At 40.1% G+C, this 18029-nt stretch overlaps 2 protein-coding genes across 2 annotated transcripts in view; both read right to left on the bottom strand.

The window, feature by feature from the left end:
* Positions 1-9276, bottom strand: part of LOC145410187 (endoplasmic reticulum transmembrane helix translocase) — a 67916-nt gene extending 58640 nt beyond the window's left edge. The window contains exon 1 of the mRNA XM_080280389.1: positions 9028-9276. Within this exon, the coding sequence (XP_080136515.1) occupies positions 9028-9276 (249 nt within the window). The remainder of the gene's footprint in view (positions 1-9027) is intronic.
* A 2201-nt stretch (positions 9277-11477) lies between these two features.
* The window catches only part of Lmpt (four and a half LIM domains protein limpet), a 98919-nt gene continuing 92367 nt past the window's right edge, over positions 11478-18029 (bottom strand). The window contains exon 8 of the mRNA XM_080280355.1: positions 11478-17694. Coding sequence (XP_080136481.1) covers positions 17537-17694 — 158 coding nt within the window. The 3' untranslated portion in view covers positions 11478-17536. The remainder of the gene's footprint in view (positions 17695-18029) is intronic.

The raw sequence follows: 18029 nt of genomic DNA, 5'->3' as shown, positions 1-18029 counted from the left end.
CAGACAGATAGAAATAAAGATTGACATACAGATAGATAGACAGACAGACAGTATAGATAGATAAATAGACAGACAGATAGATAGATAAACAGACAGATAGAAAGACAGATTGACATACAGATAGAATATAGATAAATACATGGATAGACAGACAGAGATAGATAGACAGATACCATAGAAAGACAGACAGATCACTTCTCATTACACTACAAGATAGCTGAGTATGCGGTGGAGAGATGGAGTGGAGAGGCACAGGCATACCCCAGTTAAACGACGTAATTGGTTAAAGCCCCATCGTCAGGCGGGGTGTGGTATATCGGGGCAGGTTTAACATGTAAAGTAAAGGGATGCGTTTACCAGCCTTGGGTTTCCCCCCACCCAAGTCCTGAACCCACCCAAATGAGTCCAAAAACAAGTGTAAAGCCAATGTAAGTCCTAAACGCACCCAAATGAGTCCAAAGACAAGTGTAAAGCCAATCTAAATGGCCTAACAGCTGTCAAGGAAGCTAACCTAAGCCTAACACCTGTAAATAACTCACTAAAACCAACAAATAAAATCTGAAAATCATCAAATATAAGTCTGGGAAAAATCAAGCTTAGTAAACTGTACCCCAAAATGACAATGTTCACCCCACCTATGGCTAAAACACATTAATCTAAGTCTAAAAACAGTTTATAAATCAACCTAAACACAAAAATGACAATGTTCACCCCACCTATGGCTAAAACACATTAATCTAAGTCTAAAAACAGTTTATAAATCAACCTAAACACAAAAATGACAATGTTCACCCCACCTATGGCTAAAACACATTAATCTAAGTCTAAAAACAGTTTATAAATCAACCTAAACACAAAAATGACAATGTTCACCCCACCTATGGCTAAAACACATTAATCTAAGTCTAAAAACAGTTTATAAATCAACCTAAACACAAAAATGACAATGTTCACCCCACCTATGGCTAAAACACATTAATCTAAGTCTAAAAACAGTTTATAAATCAACCTAAACACAAAAATGACAATGTTCACCCCACCTATGGCTAAAACACATTAATCTAAGTCTAAAAACAGTTTATAAATCAACCTAAACACAAAAATGACAATGTTCACCCCACCTATGGCTAAAACACATTAATCTAAGTCTAAAAACAGTTTATAAATCAACCTAAACACAAAAATGACAATGTTCACCCCACCTATGGCTAAAACACATTAATCTAAGTCTAAAAACAGTTTATAAATCAACCTAAACACAAAAATGACAATGTTCACCCCACCTATGGCTAAAACACATTAATCTAAGTCTAAAAACAGTTTATAAATCAACCTAAACACAAAAATGACAATGTTCACCCCACCTATGGCTAAAACACATTAATCTAAGTCTAAAAACAGTTTATAAATCAACCTAAACACAAAAATGACAATGTTCACCCCACCTATGGCTAAAACACATTAATCTAAGTCTAAAAACAGTTTATAAATCAACCTAAACACAAAAATGACAATGTTCACCCCACCTATGGCTAAAACACATTAATCTAAGTCTAAAAACAGTTTATAAATCAACCTAAACACAAAAATGACAATGTTCACCCCACCTATGGCTAAAACACATTAATCTAAGTCTAAAAACAGTTTATAAATCAACCTAAACACAAAAATGACAATGTTCACCCCACCTATGGCTAAAACACATTAATCTAAGTCTAAAAACAGTTTATAAATCAACCTAAACACAAAAATGACAATGTTCACCCCACCTATGGCTAAAACACATTAATCTAAGTCTAAAAACAGTTTATAAATCAACCTAAAAACAAAAATGACAATGTTCACCCCACCTATGGCTAAAACACATTAATCTAAGTCTAAAAACAGTTTATAAATCAACCTAAACACAAAAATGACAATGTTCACCCCACCTATGGCTAAAACACATTAATCTAAGTCTAAAAACAGTTTATAAATCAACCTAAACACAAAAATGACAATGTTCACCCCACCTATGGCTAAAACACATTAATCTAAGTCTAAAAACAGTTTATAAATCAACCTAAACACAAAAATGACAATGTTCACCCCACCTATGGCTAAAACACATTAATCTAAGTCTAAAAACAGTTTATAAATCAACCTAAACACAAAAATGACAATGTTCACCCCACCTATGGCTAAAACACATTAATCTAAGTCTAAAAACAGTTTATAAATAAACATAAACACAAAAATGACAATGTTCACCCCACCTATGGCTAAAACACATTAATCTAAGTCTAAAAACAGTTTATAAATCAACCTAAACACAAAAATGACAATGTTCACCCCACCTATGGCTAAAACACATTAATCTAAGTCTAAAAACAGTTTATAAATCAACCTAAACACAAAAATGACAATGTTCACCCCACCTATGGCTAAAACACATTAATCTAAGTCTAAAAACAGTTTATAAATCAACCTAAACACAAAAATGACAATGTTCACCCCACCTATGGCTAAAACACATTAATCTAAGTCTAAAAACAGTTTATAAATCAACCTAAACACAAAAATGACAATGTTCACCCCACCTATGGCTAAAACACATTAATCTAAGTCTAAAAACAGTTTATAAATCAACCTAAACACAAAAATGACAATGTTCACCCCACCTATGGCTAAAACACATTAATCTAAGTCTAAAAACAGTTTATAAATCAACCTAAACACAAAAATGACAATGTTCACCCCACCTATGGCTAAAACACATTAATCTAAGTCTAAAAACAGTTTATAAATCAACCTAAACACAAAAATGACAATGTTCACCCCACCTATGGCTAAAACACATTAATCTAAGTCTAAAAACAGTTTATAAATCAACCTAAACACAAAAATGACAATGTTCACCCCACCTATGGCTAAAACACATTAATCTAAGTCTAAAAACAGTTTATAAATCAACCTAAACACAAAAATGACAATGTTCACCCCACCTATGGCTAAAACACATTAATCTAAGTCTAAAAACAGTTTATAAATCAACCTAAACACAAAAATGACAATGTTCACCCCACCTATGGCTAAAACACATTAATCTAAGTCTAAAAACAGTTTATAAATCAACCTAAACACAAAAATGACAATGTTCACCCCACCTATGGCTAAAACACATTAATCTAAGTCTAAAAACAGTTTATAAATCAACCTAAACACAAAAATGACAATGTTCACCCCACCTATGGCTAAAACACATTAATCTAAGTCTAAAAACAGTTTATAAATCAACCTAAACACACAATTTTAGTCCCAAATATCATCAATATTGGTAAAAACAAAACAAAATCCGTCGTTATACTGGGGTCTGGCCATCGTTAGGTGGGGTATGGTTGTATTTCTACCCCTATTGTTAAGCCGGGGTATTGCATTTACAGGTATTGTACATTGGGATATACCTGTATATGAGAGAGGGGGGTGTGAGCTGGGGGGAGGGCAGTGAAATGGCAGGGGACAGGGTGACATGGAGGCAATTTGTTTGTGGCCACCCCTTACAGGATTAAGGCGTCTGGCAATAGATAGATCATATAAGTAACGTTATCTATCTATCTATTGCCAGACGCCTCAATCCTGTTCGGGGTGGCCACAAACAAATCGCCTCCATGTCGCCCTGTCCCCCGCCATTTCACTGCCTGCTTCTAACTCACACCCCCCTTTCCCATATACCTCTCCACTCCATCCCTCCATCTCATTCGTGGCCTCTCCCTCCCTCTACTTCACTCACATACACTCTCCTTGTCAGTCTCTCACTCTCCATCCCTCCATCTCATCCTTGGCCTCCCCTTCCCTCTACTCCCCTCCACCTCGCTCACATACACTCCTCGTCAGTCTCTCACTCTCCATCCCTCCATCTCATCCTTGGCCTCCCCCTCCCTCTTCCCCCCTCCACCCCACTCACATACACTCTCTTCGTCAGTCTTTCACCCTCCATCCTCTCCACATGGCCAAATACATCATCGAAATAGGCCATACAGAAGAGGCTGAGTTTTGCGCCACATGCAGGGTCATTACCAGATCTGGGCACTTCTGCAAACTGGAAATTCTGCAACTGTGGGAAGTGCGCTTTCATTTGGAGATTTGTGTCTGTAACTGAGGTGGTTTGGACATGTGGAGAGAATGGAGAATGAAAGACTGACTAAGCGGGTGTATGTAGGTGAGGTGGAGGGAGGGAGAGGGAGGGGTAGACCGAGGATGAGGTGGAGGGATGGAGTTGAGAGGTATATGAGGGAGGGGGGGGTGAGTTGGGGGGAGGGGAGTCAAATGGTGGGTGACAGAGTGACTTGGAGGTGTTTTGTCTGCGGCCACCCTTTGCGGGATTAGGGCGTCGGGCTATAGATAGATAGATAGATAGAACAAATTTCATGCAAATCTGCAGTTTTCCATTTGCAGAAGTACTTCCACAAAAGCAAACCTGCCCATACACCAGCCTGACCTCTGAGAACTTTGAGCATTTTGTTTTTATGAAGAGGAACATGGACCTGCTCAAGATGGAGTTGTCTCAGTCGTTGGAGTCTGACTGTGACTGAGGAGGTCTGAGTCGAGGAACAGAGGTCAGAGGTGGACTGGTGTGTCAACTTGTCAAGTGTGAGCTGTGAAGTGTAATAATCTAAATCATTTATCTGCAATAGTGAAGCATTTACCTCTTGTTTGGCAGTAAAAACAGCCTAATATACTAATAATATCTAAAATACTAATGAACCCCATGACTGCTGAAAGGTTAATGCCTTCCCTGATTACTAGGTTCTCGCCCACCCCAAAGAAAGGTCAGAAAAATAAACTGAAGGAATATGAACTGAACTGGTACGGCCTTTTTGCTGAAAGTTAAACATCCATTTAGCGCTCATTCTTTTGTTCATTGTTGTGTATATGTGACAGAGAAAGTACTCATGGAAATACTCATGTACTCCATTAACCCCTTAATAACCCCTGGCATTTTCTCCCTACGTGTCAAGTGGGGTTGGTGGAGGATTAGTGCCCCTCCCTGTAAAACAATTAACTCTAAGCCCTTGGCCACCCCGTTTGGGATACGTGGCGTCTGGCAATGAATGAATGAATGAATTGAACAGCCCTTTACAGTACCAGTGTCAGTGATGTCGAGTTAGTCTCTATCTATCTCTTGCCAGACGCCTCAATCCCATACAGGGTGGCCACAAACAAATCGCCTCCAAGTCGCCCTGTCCCCCGCCATTTCACTGCCCTGCTCCCAGCTCACACCCCCCTCTCTCATATACCTCTCCACCCCGTCCCTCCATCACATCCTCAGCCTCCCCCTCCCTCTCCCCCCCACTCACATACACTCTCCTCATCAGTCTCTCACTCTCCATCCTCTCCACATGGCCAAACCACCTCAGTGTGTTCCTCATAACGCTTCCTATCACATCGAGTTAGTGTGAGCTATAAAAAACTGTGAGTAAATATGGGAAGGGAATGAAGGTCGCTGGTATGTTTACACGACTCTACGCTACCATCCTACGCAGTCAGGCCATCACCTATCACGTGTTTTCACCATTACAGCACATGCATCGTAACTTTAGTCATTCTTCTGCAAATCACAGGATGGGGTTAGGAAGCTGAATAACACATTGCTAGGGGCACCAGATGATTCTCTTTATCCCATATTTGTAAAAAAAATAAATTGATTAGAGAACTTAGAGAGGGAGGGGAAGGCCGAGGATGAGATGGAGGGATGGGGTGGGGAGGTATATGAGAGAGGGGGGTGTGAGTTGGGAGCAGGGCAGTGAAATGGCGGGGGACAGGGCGACGTGGAGGTGATTTGTTTGTGGCCACCCCAAATGGGACTGAGGTGTCTGGCCATAGATAGATAGACAGATTAGATAACTTAAAAAAATCGTTCCAGGGCCGGCCAGGGGTGCACACAAATTTCTGAACTCACGGCCACTGAGGGGTTAAGCTGTTGGGGCGTACCTACGATTGTTTGTTTACGGCGCAATGAAAGAAATTTACTCTACATACTCAGAGATGGTTTTTGTTTCCCAATTTCCAAACTGTAGGTTAGGATAGGCTTGGTTAAATTACGAGGTACATTTAAAGAAGGTTAGGTTAGGTTTGGTTAAATTAATAAGTAAAGTTAAGCTAGATTAGGTTAGGTTAAATTATTAGGTACAGTTAAGTTAGGTTAGGTTAGGTTACGTTAGGTTATATTAATAGGTAAAGTTAAGCTAGGTTAGGTAAACACTTAGGACAGTCCCTTCCGCCATTACCCTGACGAATCAAAGCAGAGTTGTCACAGCCGTACAGCTAAAAACACCAGGGAAACAGATTTAACGGCAACGGTTATTTATGGGTAAGGCATCACGGTGTCAGTGGTTCACAGGCTACGTAATTACCAGTAAACGCAACTTTCAGGAAGGCGTCAAGAATAAGCAACTTTCAAAATGTAGTGAGGGGGTTTGGAAAGTAACCCATGCTGATTTGGGGTGTTAGTGTATATATTTGAGTTTTACTATAAACATCTATCTATCTATCTATTGCCAGATGCCTCAATCCCGTTTGGGGTGGCCACAAACAAATCGCCTCCAAGTCGCCCTGTCCCCCGCCATTTCACTGCCCTGCTCCCAACTCACACACCCCTCTCTCATATACCTCTCCACCCCATCCCTCCATCTCATCCTCGGCCTCCCCCTCCCTCTTCCCTCCTCCACCTCACTCACATACACTCTCTTCGTCAGTCTTTCACCCTCCATCCTCTCCACATGGCCAAACCACCTCAGTGTGTTCCTCATAACGCTTCCTATCACATCCACATCCACACCACAACGCTCCTTTATATCCTCATTCGTCAGCCTGTCTCTCCATGTGACTCCACAGGCTCCTCTTAAATAACTCATTTCCACTGCTCTCACTCTTGACTTGTGTCCTTCCAACAACGTCCAAGCTTCACTTCCATACGTTAGAGTTGGTATCACAATACTGTCATGTAGTAACTTTTTCACTTCCATGCTCACTTCCCTGTTTCTTATCACTGCGTTCAAGGAACCAGCAATCTTTCTTCCTTGTTGTACCCTTTCAGGCACTTCACCCTCCAAACCTCCATCCTTACTCATCACACTACCCAAGTACTTAAACGTACTCACATTTTCCAATTCCTCACCATCCAACCTCGTTGTACATTCACTGACTTCACCTCTCTCAAAGACCATCACTTTACTCTTCCCTACATTCACCTTTAGATTCCGTTTCTTACACACTCTCCCAAACTCATCCACCAAGCCTTGCAGCTCCCCTTCGTCTTCACTCAACAACACAGTATCATCTGCAAACAACAGTACAGGGAGTTTCCAAACACTATCCTCTCTCACCAGGGCCACTCCAACATCCACTACCCTACCTTGTACCTCTTTTATTACCCCATCCATGTACAGATTGAACAACCATGGAGACATGACACATCCCTGTTTCAACCCAACTTTCAAAGAGAAAAATTCACTCAGTTCACTATCCACACACACTGCAGCCTTAGCACCATCATACATACTCTTCACAGCATTCAACAACTTCCCATCTACTCCATATATTCTTAACACTTTCCACAATCCTTGTCTATCCACCCTGTCATATGCTTTCTCCAAATCCATGAAAGCCACATACAACTTCTTTTCCTTCCCTAGAAACTTTTCCACTAAAGATCTAAGAATGAATATCTGATCTACACAACATCTTCCCTTCCTAAAGCCTCCCTGTTCTTCTCCAACTAATTCCTCTGTTCTTTCTCTAACTCTGTCAATAAGTATCCTACCATACACTTTTCCTATTATACTAAGAAGACAAATGCCCCTATGATTACCACACACTTCTTTTTCCCCTTTTCCTTTGTACAAGGGAATAATTATACCTGACTTCCAATCCTCTGGGACTCTACCTTCCTCCCAGGCCAATCTGCACATCTTCCACATCCATTCTACTACTACTATCTCTCCCCCATGCTTCAGCATTTCACCACACACTCCATCAATTCCTGGGGCTTTCCCCAATTTAACTTTCTTCATTGCTTCCACAACTTCTATCCTACTGATTTCTTCCTGTCTTCTCACCTCCCTCCTTCTCCCAGCCATTCCCCAGCCACTTATACTTGCATTACTTCCATCCTCTATGTTCAACAATTCCTTAAAGTGTTCTCTCCATCTGCTCACTTTCTCTCCCTTCTCCACTAGTAATCTACCATTTTTATCTTTCACTCCCCTGCTAACTTCACTTCCACCCTGTCTTATACATAAATATAATTTTATATATCCCATTCATTACTACAGACAATTTCCAAACTTCATAAAATCACCTATTGTTAGTCAGAGGAGTAAATAAAGATATAATTGTAGTGGATGAGTAACTGGAGACAATCTTTAACCCCTTGATTATGAAAAAATATCCTACACTTAATATTAATCCTCTAGTGGCAACCAGAATAAAATGAAGTTGATGTCGTGGTACTGAGAGGCATTGATGGTTTGTGTTTGCATTTGTGGAACCGTAAATTTTAAGATGTTTGCGGGTTTGTGGTTGTGGAAGTGAAATTTCGTCTGTGGTGCCCAGCTGTGGTAGGTACACTGCTAGATGGACCCTGAATTCTAAAATCATGTTCTAGTGATCTTACTTTCATATAACACTGTGCTATATAACAAGCCCTATATTAGTAGTGTTGGGCTAATATGGTGTTACATCATATACGTTACCACACTGTTATATCACCGGTGTTACGTTATTGTACTTAAGGGCTGTGGTTACGTTCATATGGCACTGTATTACAAGCCCTATTGAAGTAATGTCTGGCTAATGTGGTGTTACATCAAAATTACTGTTATATCACCGGTGTTACGTTATTGTACTTAAGGGCTGTGGTTACGTTCATATGGCACTGTATTACAAGCCCTATTGAAGTAACGTCTGGCTAATATGGTGTTACATCAAATAATTAGCGTTACCACAGTGCTGTATTACCAGTGCTACGTTACCAAGGCGTTACGTTACCGTGCCACAGGTCAGAAGACATCGAATATGGACGGACCAGCGACAGGCCAGGCACGTCAACAGATGGAGGCCGACCAACACCACGCCCAATATTATCCCTCCTTCAGTCCACAGGTAGCCCCCCACCCACGCCCAGCCCCACACAGCATACGCCAGCAGGAAGGGCAGGACGTAGCCATGCAGGAACACCGGCCGGGGGCAGCAAACCACAATATAGTCCACTAGGTCGTCTATGCCGCCAGCCGCCATGACACAAGACAGGCCACAGACTATCTTGCACCAGGGATGAACTTTATTTCTCCTAATATTCATCTAAAATTTCCCCACCTTCAAATTATTATGTACTCAAAGCTATAAAACAAATAATATAGTTAAAAATGGGTATTAAAATATGTTTCTTTTCTATATAGAGGCTCCGATTTTTTCTCCAAATTCAAGATTCGTATCTGCTATCACCCAAAACACAATGTCTCAATGCTCCCTACTTGGCTTCAGTTATATAAGGTCCTTCATAGTACACTCCCCTGATTATAATTTCAAAATCCCTCTAAACATACAAGAGAAATAAGTTTGGTTACATTTTATTTTGCAGACTGGCTACTTATACTGTAAAAAATAAGTCCAAATCGTCTCTTCGATATCGCAGTCATACAATCGAACACCAAACTCGTTGACACGTATAGAGTTGATGCAATAGCCGCTACAAATTGAAAACTTCTGCCCGTGTTTCTTTTATTCCAGCTTTTACTTCAATATATATAGTAATTTTCTTTATTTGAGCCATTAAGTACTGAGGAAATTGCCAAAAAAGAGCCGAAATTGCAGTTACGTTAGGATTAACAAAAAGAATGAGAGAGAGAGAGAGAGAGAGAGAGAGAGAGAATCTATAGGTACAAGAGAAGTGAAGGGGCTCTCATCTGAGAGTCCCTGGTTCGATTCCCAGCATATTGGTAATTTACCAGATACAAGAGAAGTGTAAGGAGTAGAAGAGAAAGATGGATGGATGGATAGATAGATAAACAGAGGTAGGAGGTAGATAAATGGATGCAGGTATATAGATAAATACAATGGTTTTGAAGTGAATGTCTTTTCCCTCTTTACCCCCATCATCAGGGTGTGGCCCCGGGTCGAGGCTAATCAGTGCTGACATTTAAGGCAAGGGTGACCAGCCTCCCTTGCCCCTGAGTCCCATTATGTCAGCAATAAACTCCAACCAGCCCTCAGATGCACACCCTTACAGGCTCCATCCGCTTGGTTCGTCTTAACCCACTACACCACCAGGCGCCATTTGGTGATATGGTTACCACCCAGCGTAGTGACCTCATGGGATACATGGGACCTTCTGGCTTGTCACTCATTGTAGTTACCCGGATAGTACTGCATCAAGTGAGTGGATGGTAAGCACTCATCTAACAACGTAGAATGCAGTTAACTACTGTGTAATTACTTTCTCTCTCTCTCTCTCTCTCTCTCTCTCTCTCTCTCTCTCCATATAAATATCTATATATCAGTCTATGTATCAGTCTCCCCCACCCTTTCTCCCTCTCTCACCACATCGCATGAGTAGATGGTTCCCCTAAGGATAAATAAACCAATAAAGCACTTAACACTTTATTATATTTTACTTATTAGTCATAGATTCTTCACGCACAGCATCATAGAAAAAAGAGAAAGGGCACGAAATCGGAGTGGCCGGGTTTCGAAGCAAATTCTCCCAAGTGATTTATCTTGCTTATTACACCAGCATTTTCTTTTAGTTTTTTTTTCTCTCAAGTTATTCCTCTCTTTAACTTTAATTATTTTTCTCTTTAATTTTCTCTCTTTATTTCCCTCTATAATATTGACTTTTTAAAATTAATAACTAGATATTGAGACACTGCAGGATAAGCCGCCAACGGTCATTTGTTACGTAATATTACTTTCACAATCCCTTCAGTGCTGTTCTCTTAAGGTAATATTTGTCTGAAATGCAGAATACAGACGAAATCACTCAGGAAAATATGTTACGTAACCTCCCCTCATAGAAAACGGCCCATAAAAATAAATCTAAATAAATGAGAAAGAAAAATAAGCTAATTTATTATTACTTATTAGCACCGTAATATTAAGCTAAATAAATCAGTTATTGACAAATGATAGGAAATGAATAAGTCTGGCTTCCTCGGTAATTCTGTCCTAACACCCCTCCCTCTCTGATTCATTCTCGAGCCCTAATATTCTCCTCTGGTGTTATGTGATTTAACCTCTGTCCGCCGGTTGACGTAAATCGCTATAACGGTAATTCAAAAGCTATACGCTGTCTCGATACAATGTTGAAAAATTATTCGCTGTTTTGCTACGATCATATTTGCAGCAGCTGTCTCTGAGAATCTCGTGTGGATGCGGTGATCCTCGCAATCCAAAATGGCCGCCTAGTGTTTACATTGGCTCTGATGGTTGCCTTTTGTTCAGTTTTGTGCAGTAATGACCCCTGAATCACCACTATCATTGCAAAAAAAACGGTGCAAGTGTGCTACAAATAGTGCAGTATTCAATATTAACCCCTTTGTGCTAATTGATGTGTATAGCCGTCAGGATTTTGGGCGCAGAGCAATGCTGGTAGACGCAGAGCAATGCTGGTTGACGTGTATAGCTGCGTGTTCCCGCCACCCTTTGAACTTTAACTTATCCCTACTCATCGACGGGACCACCTGCAGACGTGGGGATACTTTCATTTGATAGAGGAGGAGTTGTTGAGTCTTATGTATTTTTGATTTTGTCTCCAGCTGTTATAGTTTGCCAGATATTAGGGTTTGAAGGGTATTTTTTTTCAAAATCATGAAATCCTCACTCATCGACGGGACCACCTGGAGATGTGGCAATACTCTCATTTCAAAGTGGAGGAGTTGGTGAGTCTTACGTATCTCTAATTTTGTCTCTGGCTGGTGTAGTTTGGCTGATATGAGGGTTGGATGTATGGGCATTTTTTTTCATTCGCGGATATCCCCCGTAGGGAGGAGCGTGCAACATCAGAAAAACCCCAGGCGTGTAGGGGTTAAATAACACATAAAGATACTGTACTAAGGCATCAATATCCAGAATGAATCACCATGAGAGGGATGTTAAGACCCTGAATTCATTTTATTATCTATTAACCAATCGATTTTATTCAGCTCTCGTTCTAAAGGGGTTGAGGCAAAATCGGAGTCTACCTAACACCTTCTCCTCAGCGACTTATTTTTTTGCATATTACCCCATTTATTCACTTGTATGTCACTTATATACAAGGGATATTGGAGTGTAGGAGGCAAAACAAGTTGCTGCTGGAAAGGTCTTACGAATCTATTTAAAGTCTCGAATACAAGCCTATATATGTGTAAAATAATTCGCTATATGACAGTTATTATGTATTCCACATAATATAAGCTTATGTGTAAAATAAATCACTATATGGCAGGTGTTAAGTAAATATACCTAATCCCTTTTTAAGCTGAATAAAATCGCCTGGAGGTGGCCGGAAATGACGTCACGCAGAGGCGCCATTTTGAAGTTTTGGCGGGAAGTTCAAAATTAGCCAGACGATGACAGACTTAAGATGAAAGTGGTTTACTATTTTTGTTGGCTCTGAGAGAGAGAGAGAGAGAGAGAGAGAGAGAGAAAGAGAGAGAGAGAGAGAGGGAGAGAGAGAGAGAGAAGGAGAGAGAGAGCCAGCAAAAACAATAATCCACATACAGATGAAGACCAAATGAAGGTAACTTGATAGAAAAGTAGAAAAAAGATTGAGTACAAAATAAACAGAAGGAGTGCAGGGTGGGACGTACATAGCACTGCTCTTTTCCTACGGCATTTACACATTTCCGATCCCCCACTGCCACACCCGCGCCCACACCCGCAGACTGGGCCGTTCTCGCAACACGAAAAGTACAGCCATGAGTATTACTAGTGCAGTGCTATTTACGTCCACCCTATATTATGGCAAAACTATACACTATAATAATAATAATAATAATAATAATAATAATAAAAATAATAATAATAATAATAAAATGCACCTCGGCTTTTTTTGGACATGATCTAATAGTTTCGAAAAAAATATATATATATTATTTATAAAAGAAAATAAAGGAGAGAGGAAATGGGTTGCCAGATTTCACCTGATATAACTGATGCTACAACAATAATAATAATAATAATAATAAAAATAATAATAATAATAATAATAATAACAATATCATCAGCATCACTATCATCATATTAAAGTTCCTCCTCCTCCTCCTTCTCCTCCATTTCCTTCTCTCAAAACTCAACTATTTCTGGCCAAATTTTATATATATGTCAAACTAGCTCACAGCACGACTAAAAAAATGCTATATTTACTCAACATGGATAAATAAGGAAATCGGAGAGTACCGGACGCAATGTAAACAATATAAGGAAATCGGAGAGTACCAGACACAGTGTAAACAATAAACCATTTGAAATTAACGAAAATAAAAACAGTTACACATGATTATGTGTCAGGCTTATACTATGCTAATTGTGGCAGGGATTTATTGCAGAAATATATATACTTTAAGAAGTGAAAATTAATTACAAGTGATTCAGAGGCTGCCCAAATCATCCACTTTTACGCAACAGTTCTCAAAGTCCTCTCCGAAAATCTATCGTGGTTTCAAATTCCTTCTCGAAAACCCGTTGTGGATTTGAATGGTTCAGATTTCAAACTTAACTGAAATCTGTATCAGTTAAAGTGTCAAACTGGAATATTCACTGTATGTTTCTAAAAATCCAGCCTGAATTTGATCTGTTATTTCATACTGGAATTTAATCCGTTATGGTCCAAAGCATAGAATGGACATTAATCAGTCACCCAATGATCCTGGGAGAGAGAGAGAGAGAGAGAGAGAGAGAAACAAGCATCAGAAAACTCATTACATTCCCAGAAACATTAATATTTTTCACTAATTAACAGGTAAACATACAGGCTCGGTACACGTATAAAAAAAATAAATCACACGCCATTCAAAGCTCACACTGGATTTTGAAAGCACGCAATCCACAACATCAACGACAATCGGAAAAGTCGTTTGAAATCCGCGGAGTTAGACGACGATGTTTGGGCCGCTTGAACGCGTCTTGCAAGGTGAAAAATATCAGCGTGTTTACCTATCATTTTAAGCAACGAGAAGCGAATATAAGGCATATATATATACTGACTGGGGGCTTGAAAATATAGGAGAGGTATATATATCTTCCCAGGCTAAATATCCACATTATTTTTGCCTATACGAAGGTTAAATAAAGCTTGAGGAGTATAATAAGATGTTGAGGAAGGATGGAAGGATGAAAGGAAGGAAGGAAGGAAGGCTGGAAGGAAAGAAGGATGGAATGAATGAAGGAAGGAAGGCTGGAAGGAAAGAAGGAAGATTGAAGCTGAGGTGGAGGAAGAGTGGACAGTATATGCAGGATGGAAAGAAGTTGAGAGGGAAAGTATAACAACACATACCTTCAAAATTATATAGTACACAGAAATATAACGACACACCTTAGATATAAGATAGATATAACCACATACGTCAGATATAGGATAGATTTAACAGATATAGGATAGATTTAACATATATAGGATAGATTTAACAGATATAGGATAGATTTAACAGATATAGGATAGATTTAACAGATATAGGATAGATTTAACAGATATAGGATAGATTTAACCATAGACATCAAATATGTGATAGATTTAGCCTGGAAATAATATACCCGACATACATTCCACAGCATACCCCAGTTCCGAGGCACTAGATCCATAAGCGCTAAGCATCACTGGACGGCAACTCGGCAAACATCGGAAAATCGGGTTCCGGAAAATCAAGTTCTGGAAAATCGGGTTCTGGAAAATCGGGTTCCGGATAATCGGCTTCTGGAAAATTGGGTTCCGGATAATCGGCTTCCAGAAAATCAAGTTCCAGAAAATCGGGTTCTGGAAAATCGAGTTCCAGAAAATCGGGTTCTGGATAATCGGGTTCCGGATAATTGGGTTCTGGAAAATCGGATTCCAGAAACTCGAGTTCTGGAAAATCGAGTTCCAGAAAATCGAGTTCTGGAAAATTGGGGTCCGCATAATCGGGCTCCATATCCGTTACCCGACCCGATGTTTGCAGGTTACGAGGCACATAAGCGAGTGGGTGAGAGTCTAAGCGGCAGATGTTTGTATATTTGCAGCGCGTACGTTATGCGGGGCTATTCCAGGTGGCACAGGGCCCGAACACCATCTCCTAAGTGATTTATTCCCCGTCCAACACCCCAGCTTCTTCCCATATGCACCTTATCACCCTGACTTCTTCCCATATGCACCTTAACACCCTAACATCTTCCCATATGCAACTTAGGTCGTTTTATCATCGTCATGTTTTAAGCGTCATACAAGGAGATAATTATTGGTGTAATGAGGAGAATAAATCACTTAGGAAAATGTGTTAAGGACTCTCCCAAACCACTTAAAATAATACCCAGTTGTGCATATTCCTTGCATCTTCTCCCTTAAGACCAGAGACAGAGAGAGAGAAAGACAGACAGAGAAAGAGAGAGAGAGAGAGAGAGAGAGAAAGAGAGAGAGACAAGGATATATACTTATGATTAATACTTGAATTATTTTTAGCATCATTATTTTTTTTTCATTATTTCTTTATCAAAAAAGGTTGGTTAAAATTTGGTTACTATTCCCCTGATGGCCATATACAAGAGTCGAAAGTTCCTCTACGCATACACTACGCTTTTGTAACTCTATATATCTTTTTGTTTTTTTTACTTTTTTTTTTTCTCCTCCAGTAACCTCGTACCGACAAAATCAGCCGACGTATTTTAAATTTGAAATAAATCTTTAACCGACGTATTTTAAATTTGAAATAAATCTTTAACCGACGTATTTTTAAATTTGAAATAAATCTTTAACCGTCGTATTTTTAAATTTTAAATAAATCTTTAACCGTCGTATTTAAAATTTCAAAAAAATTTAACCGATTTATTTTAAATTTAAAAAAATCTAAACCAACTTATTTTAAATTTCAAAAAATCTTAACCGACATTTTTAAATTATATTCTTGCTATTTTCAGATGACTTTTTCCCCTTCATGGATTTTTTTTATGTCCAACTCTGCCCAACCTCTGAAATGCTATCTATCAGTTTATCTATCTATCGCCAAACGCCTTAATCCCGTAGGGAGGGCCACAAAAAAATCGCCTCCATGTCGCCCTCTCCCCTGCCATTTCACTGCCCCCTCTCTCACATACCTCTCCACTCCTTGGTCTCCCCCTACCCCTCACACACATACACTCTCCTCATTAGTCTCTCACTCATCATTCCCCAACTTACACCCCCCTCTCTCAAATACCTCAACTTCATCCCTCCATCTCATCCTTGGTCTCCCCCTCTCTCTCCTCCTCAACCTCACTCACATACACTCCTAGTTAGTCTCTCACTCTCCATTCTTCTCTCAGTGATTTAAATGTAAAGGTGGGTTGGACTTCCTTCTCCCTCCTTTCTTCTCTCCCTCCCTTCCTCCCTACTTCCTTCTCTCCATACCTCCTTCCTTCCTTCCCTCCATACTTCCTTCCTTCTCTCCATACCTCCTTCCTTCCCTCCATCCTTCCTTCCTTCCCTCCAACCTTCCTTCCTTCCCTCCATCCTTCCTTCCTTCCCTCCATACCTCCTTCCTTCTCCCTCTGCAGCTATCATCATCATCGTTATTATTATTATTATTATCATCATTATTATTACCATTATTATCATTATTATTACCATTATTATCATCATTATCATTATTATTACCATTATTACCATTATTATCATCATTATTATTATTATTATTATTATATGGGTTCGCTGAAAATAGCAAGAATAAAATCAGTTACACTGTCGTTTTGAAGAGGAATTTTGAGCACATAAAATATTTTGCATTCCTACTCCATTATTATTTTCATTTTTTCCCGCAGACATATAAACCGGTACTATTTTTTTTTTATATGTTTTCAATGTTATTTTTCTTTCCTGCTGATTTTTACTAAGGAATAATTCGCTAAAGATCATGTGTTTGGAGGTTTTCTGTGTTATTCTTCTTTCCTGCTGATTTTTACTTGGGAATAATTCGGTAAAGATCATGTGTTTGGTCTCCTGGGCCAATCTCACTCCCCTGCTGCTTCGAACTGCCCTCATGTAAGCAGAGAATATGCCTGCTTGGCCAATCTCTGCTTAACACCTCAATAATTCGCTATAGATCAAGTGTTACGAACTCTACACAAGGGAGGGTAGAATAAATCACTTAAAATCACGTGTTTCGAGGTCTCCCAAGGCAATGACACTTCCTCCTGCTCCATCCCCCCTTCAGGTCAGCAGAAAACCCCCGTCTGCTTAACACGCCATATGATGTAGAATGAATCACTTAAAATCATGTGTTTCGAGGTCTGCCAAGCCAATTACACTCCCTCCTGCTGCTTCCCCCCTTCAGGTCAGCAGAGGACCCCCGTCTGCTTAAGCCAACTTCTGCTTAGCGCACTCGGGGCAGAGAATGTCGCTGCCGTCGGTGATGAAGCCCTTGCCCACCAGCGAGCCCTTGCAGGAGGCGCAGATGAAGCAGTCGTTGTGCCAGTGGCGGTCCTCGAAGGAGATGAAGCGCGTCCCACCAATGCCTGGAGGAGGAGGACGACGAGGATGAGAATCGGTACCTACATCACCTCAGACACACACCAGACACAGCTATTGTTATCTGTCTGTCTATCTGTAGCTTTTGGTTAGCATAAGACACACGCCAGACACAGCTAAAAATATATATGTGTCCACGAAGGAGATGAACCGCGTCCCACCAATGCCTGGAGGAGGAGGACGACGAGGATGAGAATCGGTACCTACATCACCTCAGACACACCCCAGACACTACTAAAAATATCTATATCTAAGAATTTCTCTATCTGTCTATCTATCTTTCTATCCTCACAAAACATGAAGCGCGTCCCACCAATGCCTG

This window comes from Coenobita brevimanus, chromosome 10 (genome assembly GCF_032717465.1).
Source record: "Coenobita brevimanus isolate Jiangsu-jjx chromosome 10, ASM3271746v2, whole genome shotgun sequence".
NCBI lineage: Eukaryota > Metazoa > Arthropoda > Malacostraca > Decapoda > Coenobitidae > Coenobita > Coenobita brevimanus.
Note: the sequence above shows the minus strand (reverse complement) of the source record. Positions and strands in the feature narration are given on the sequence as shown.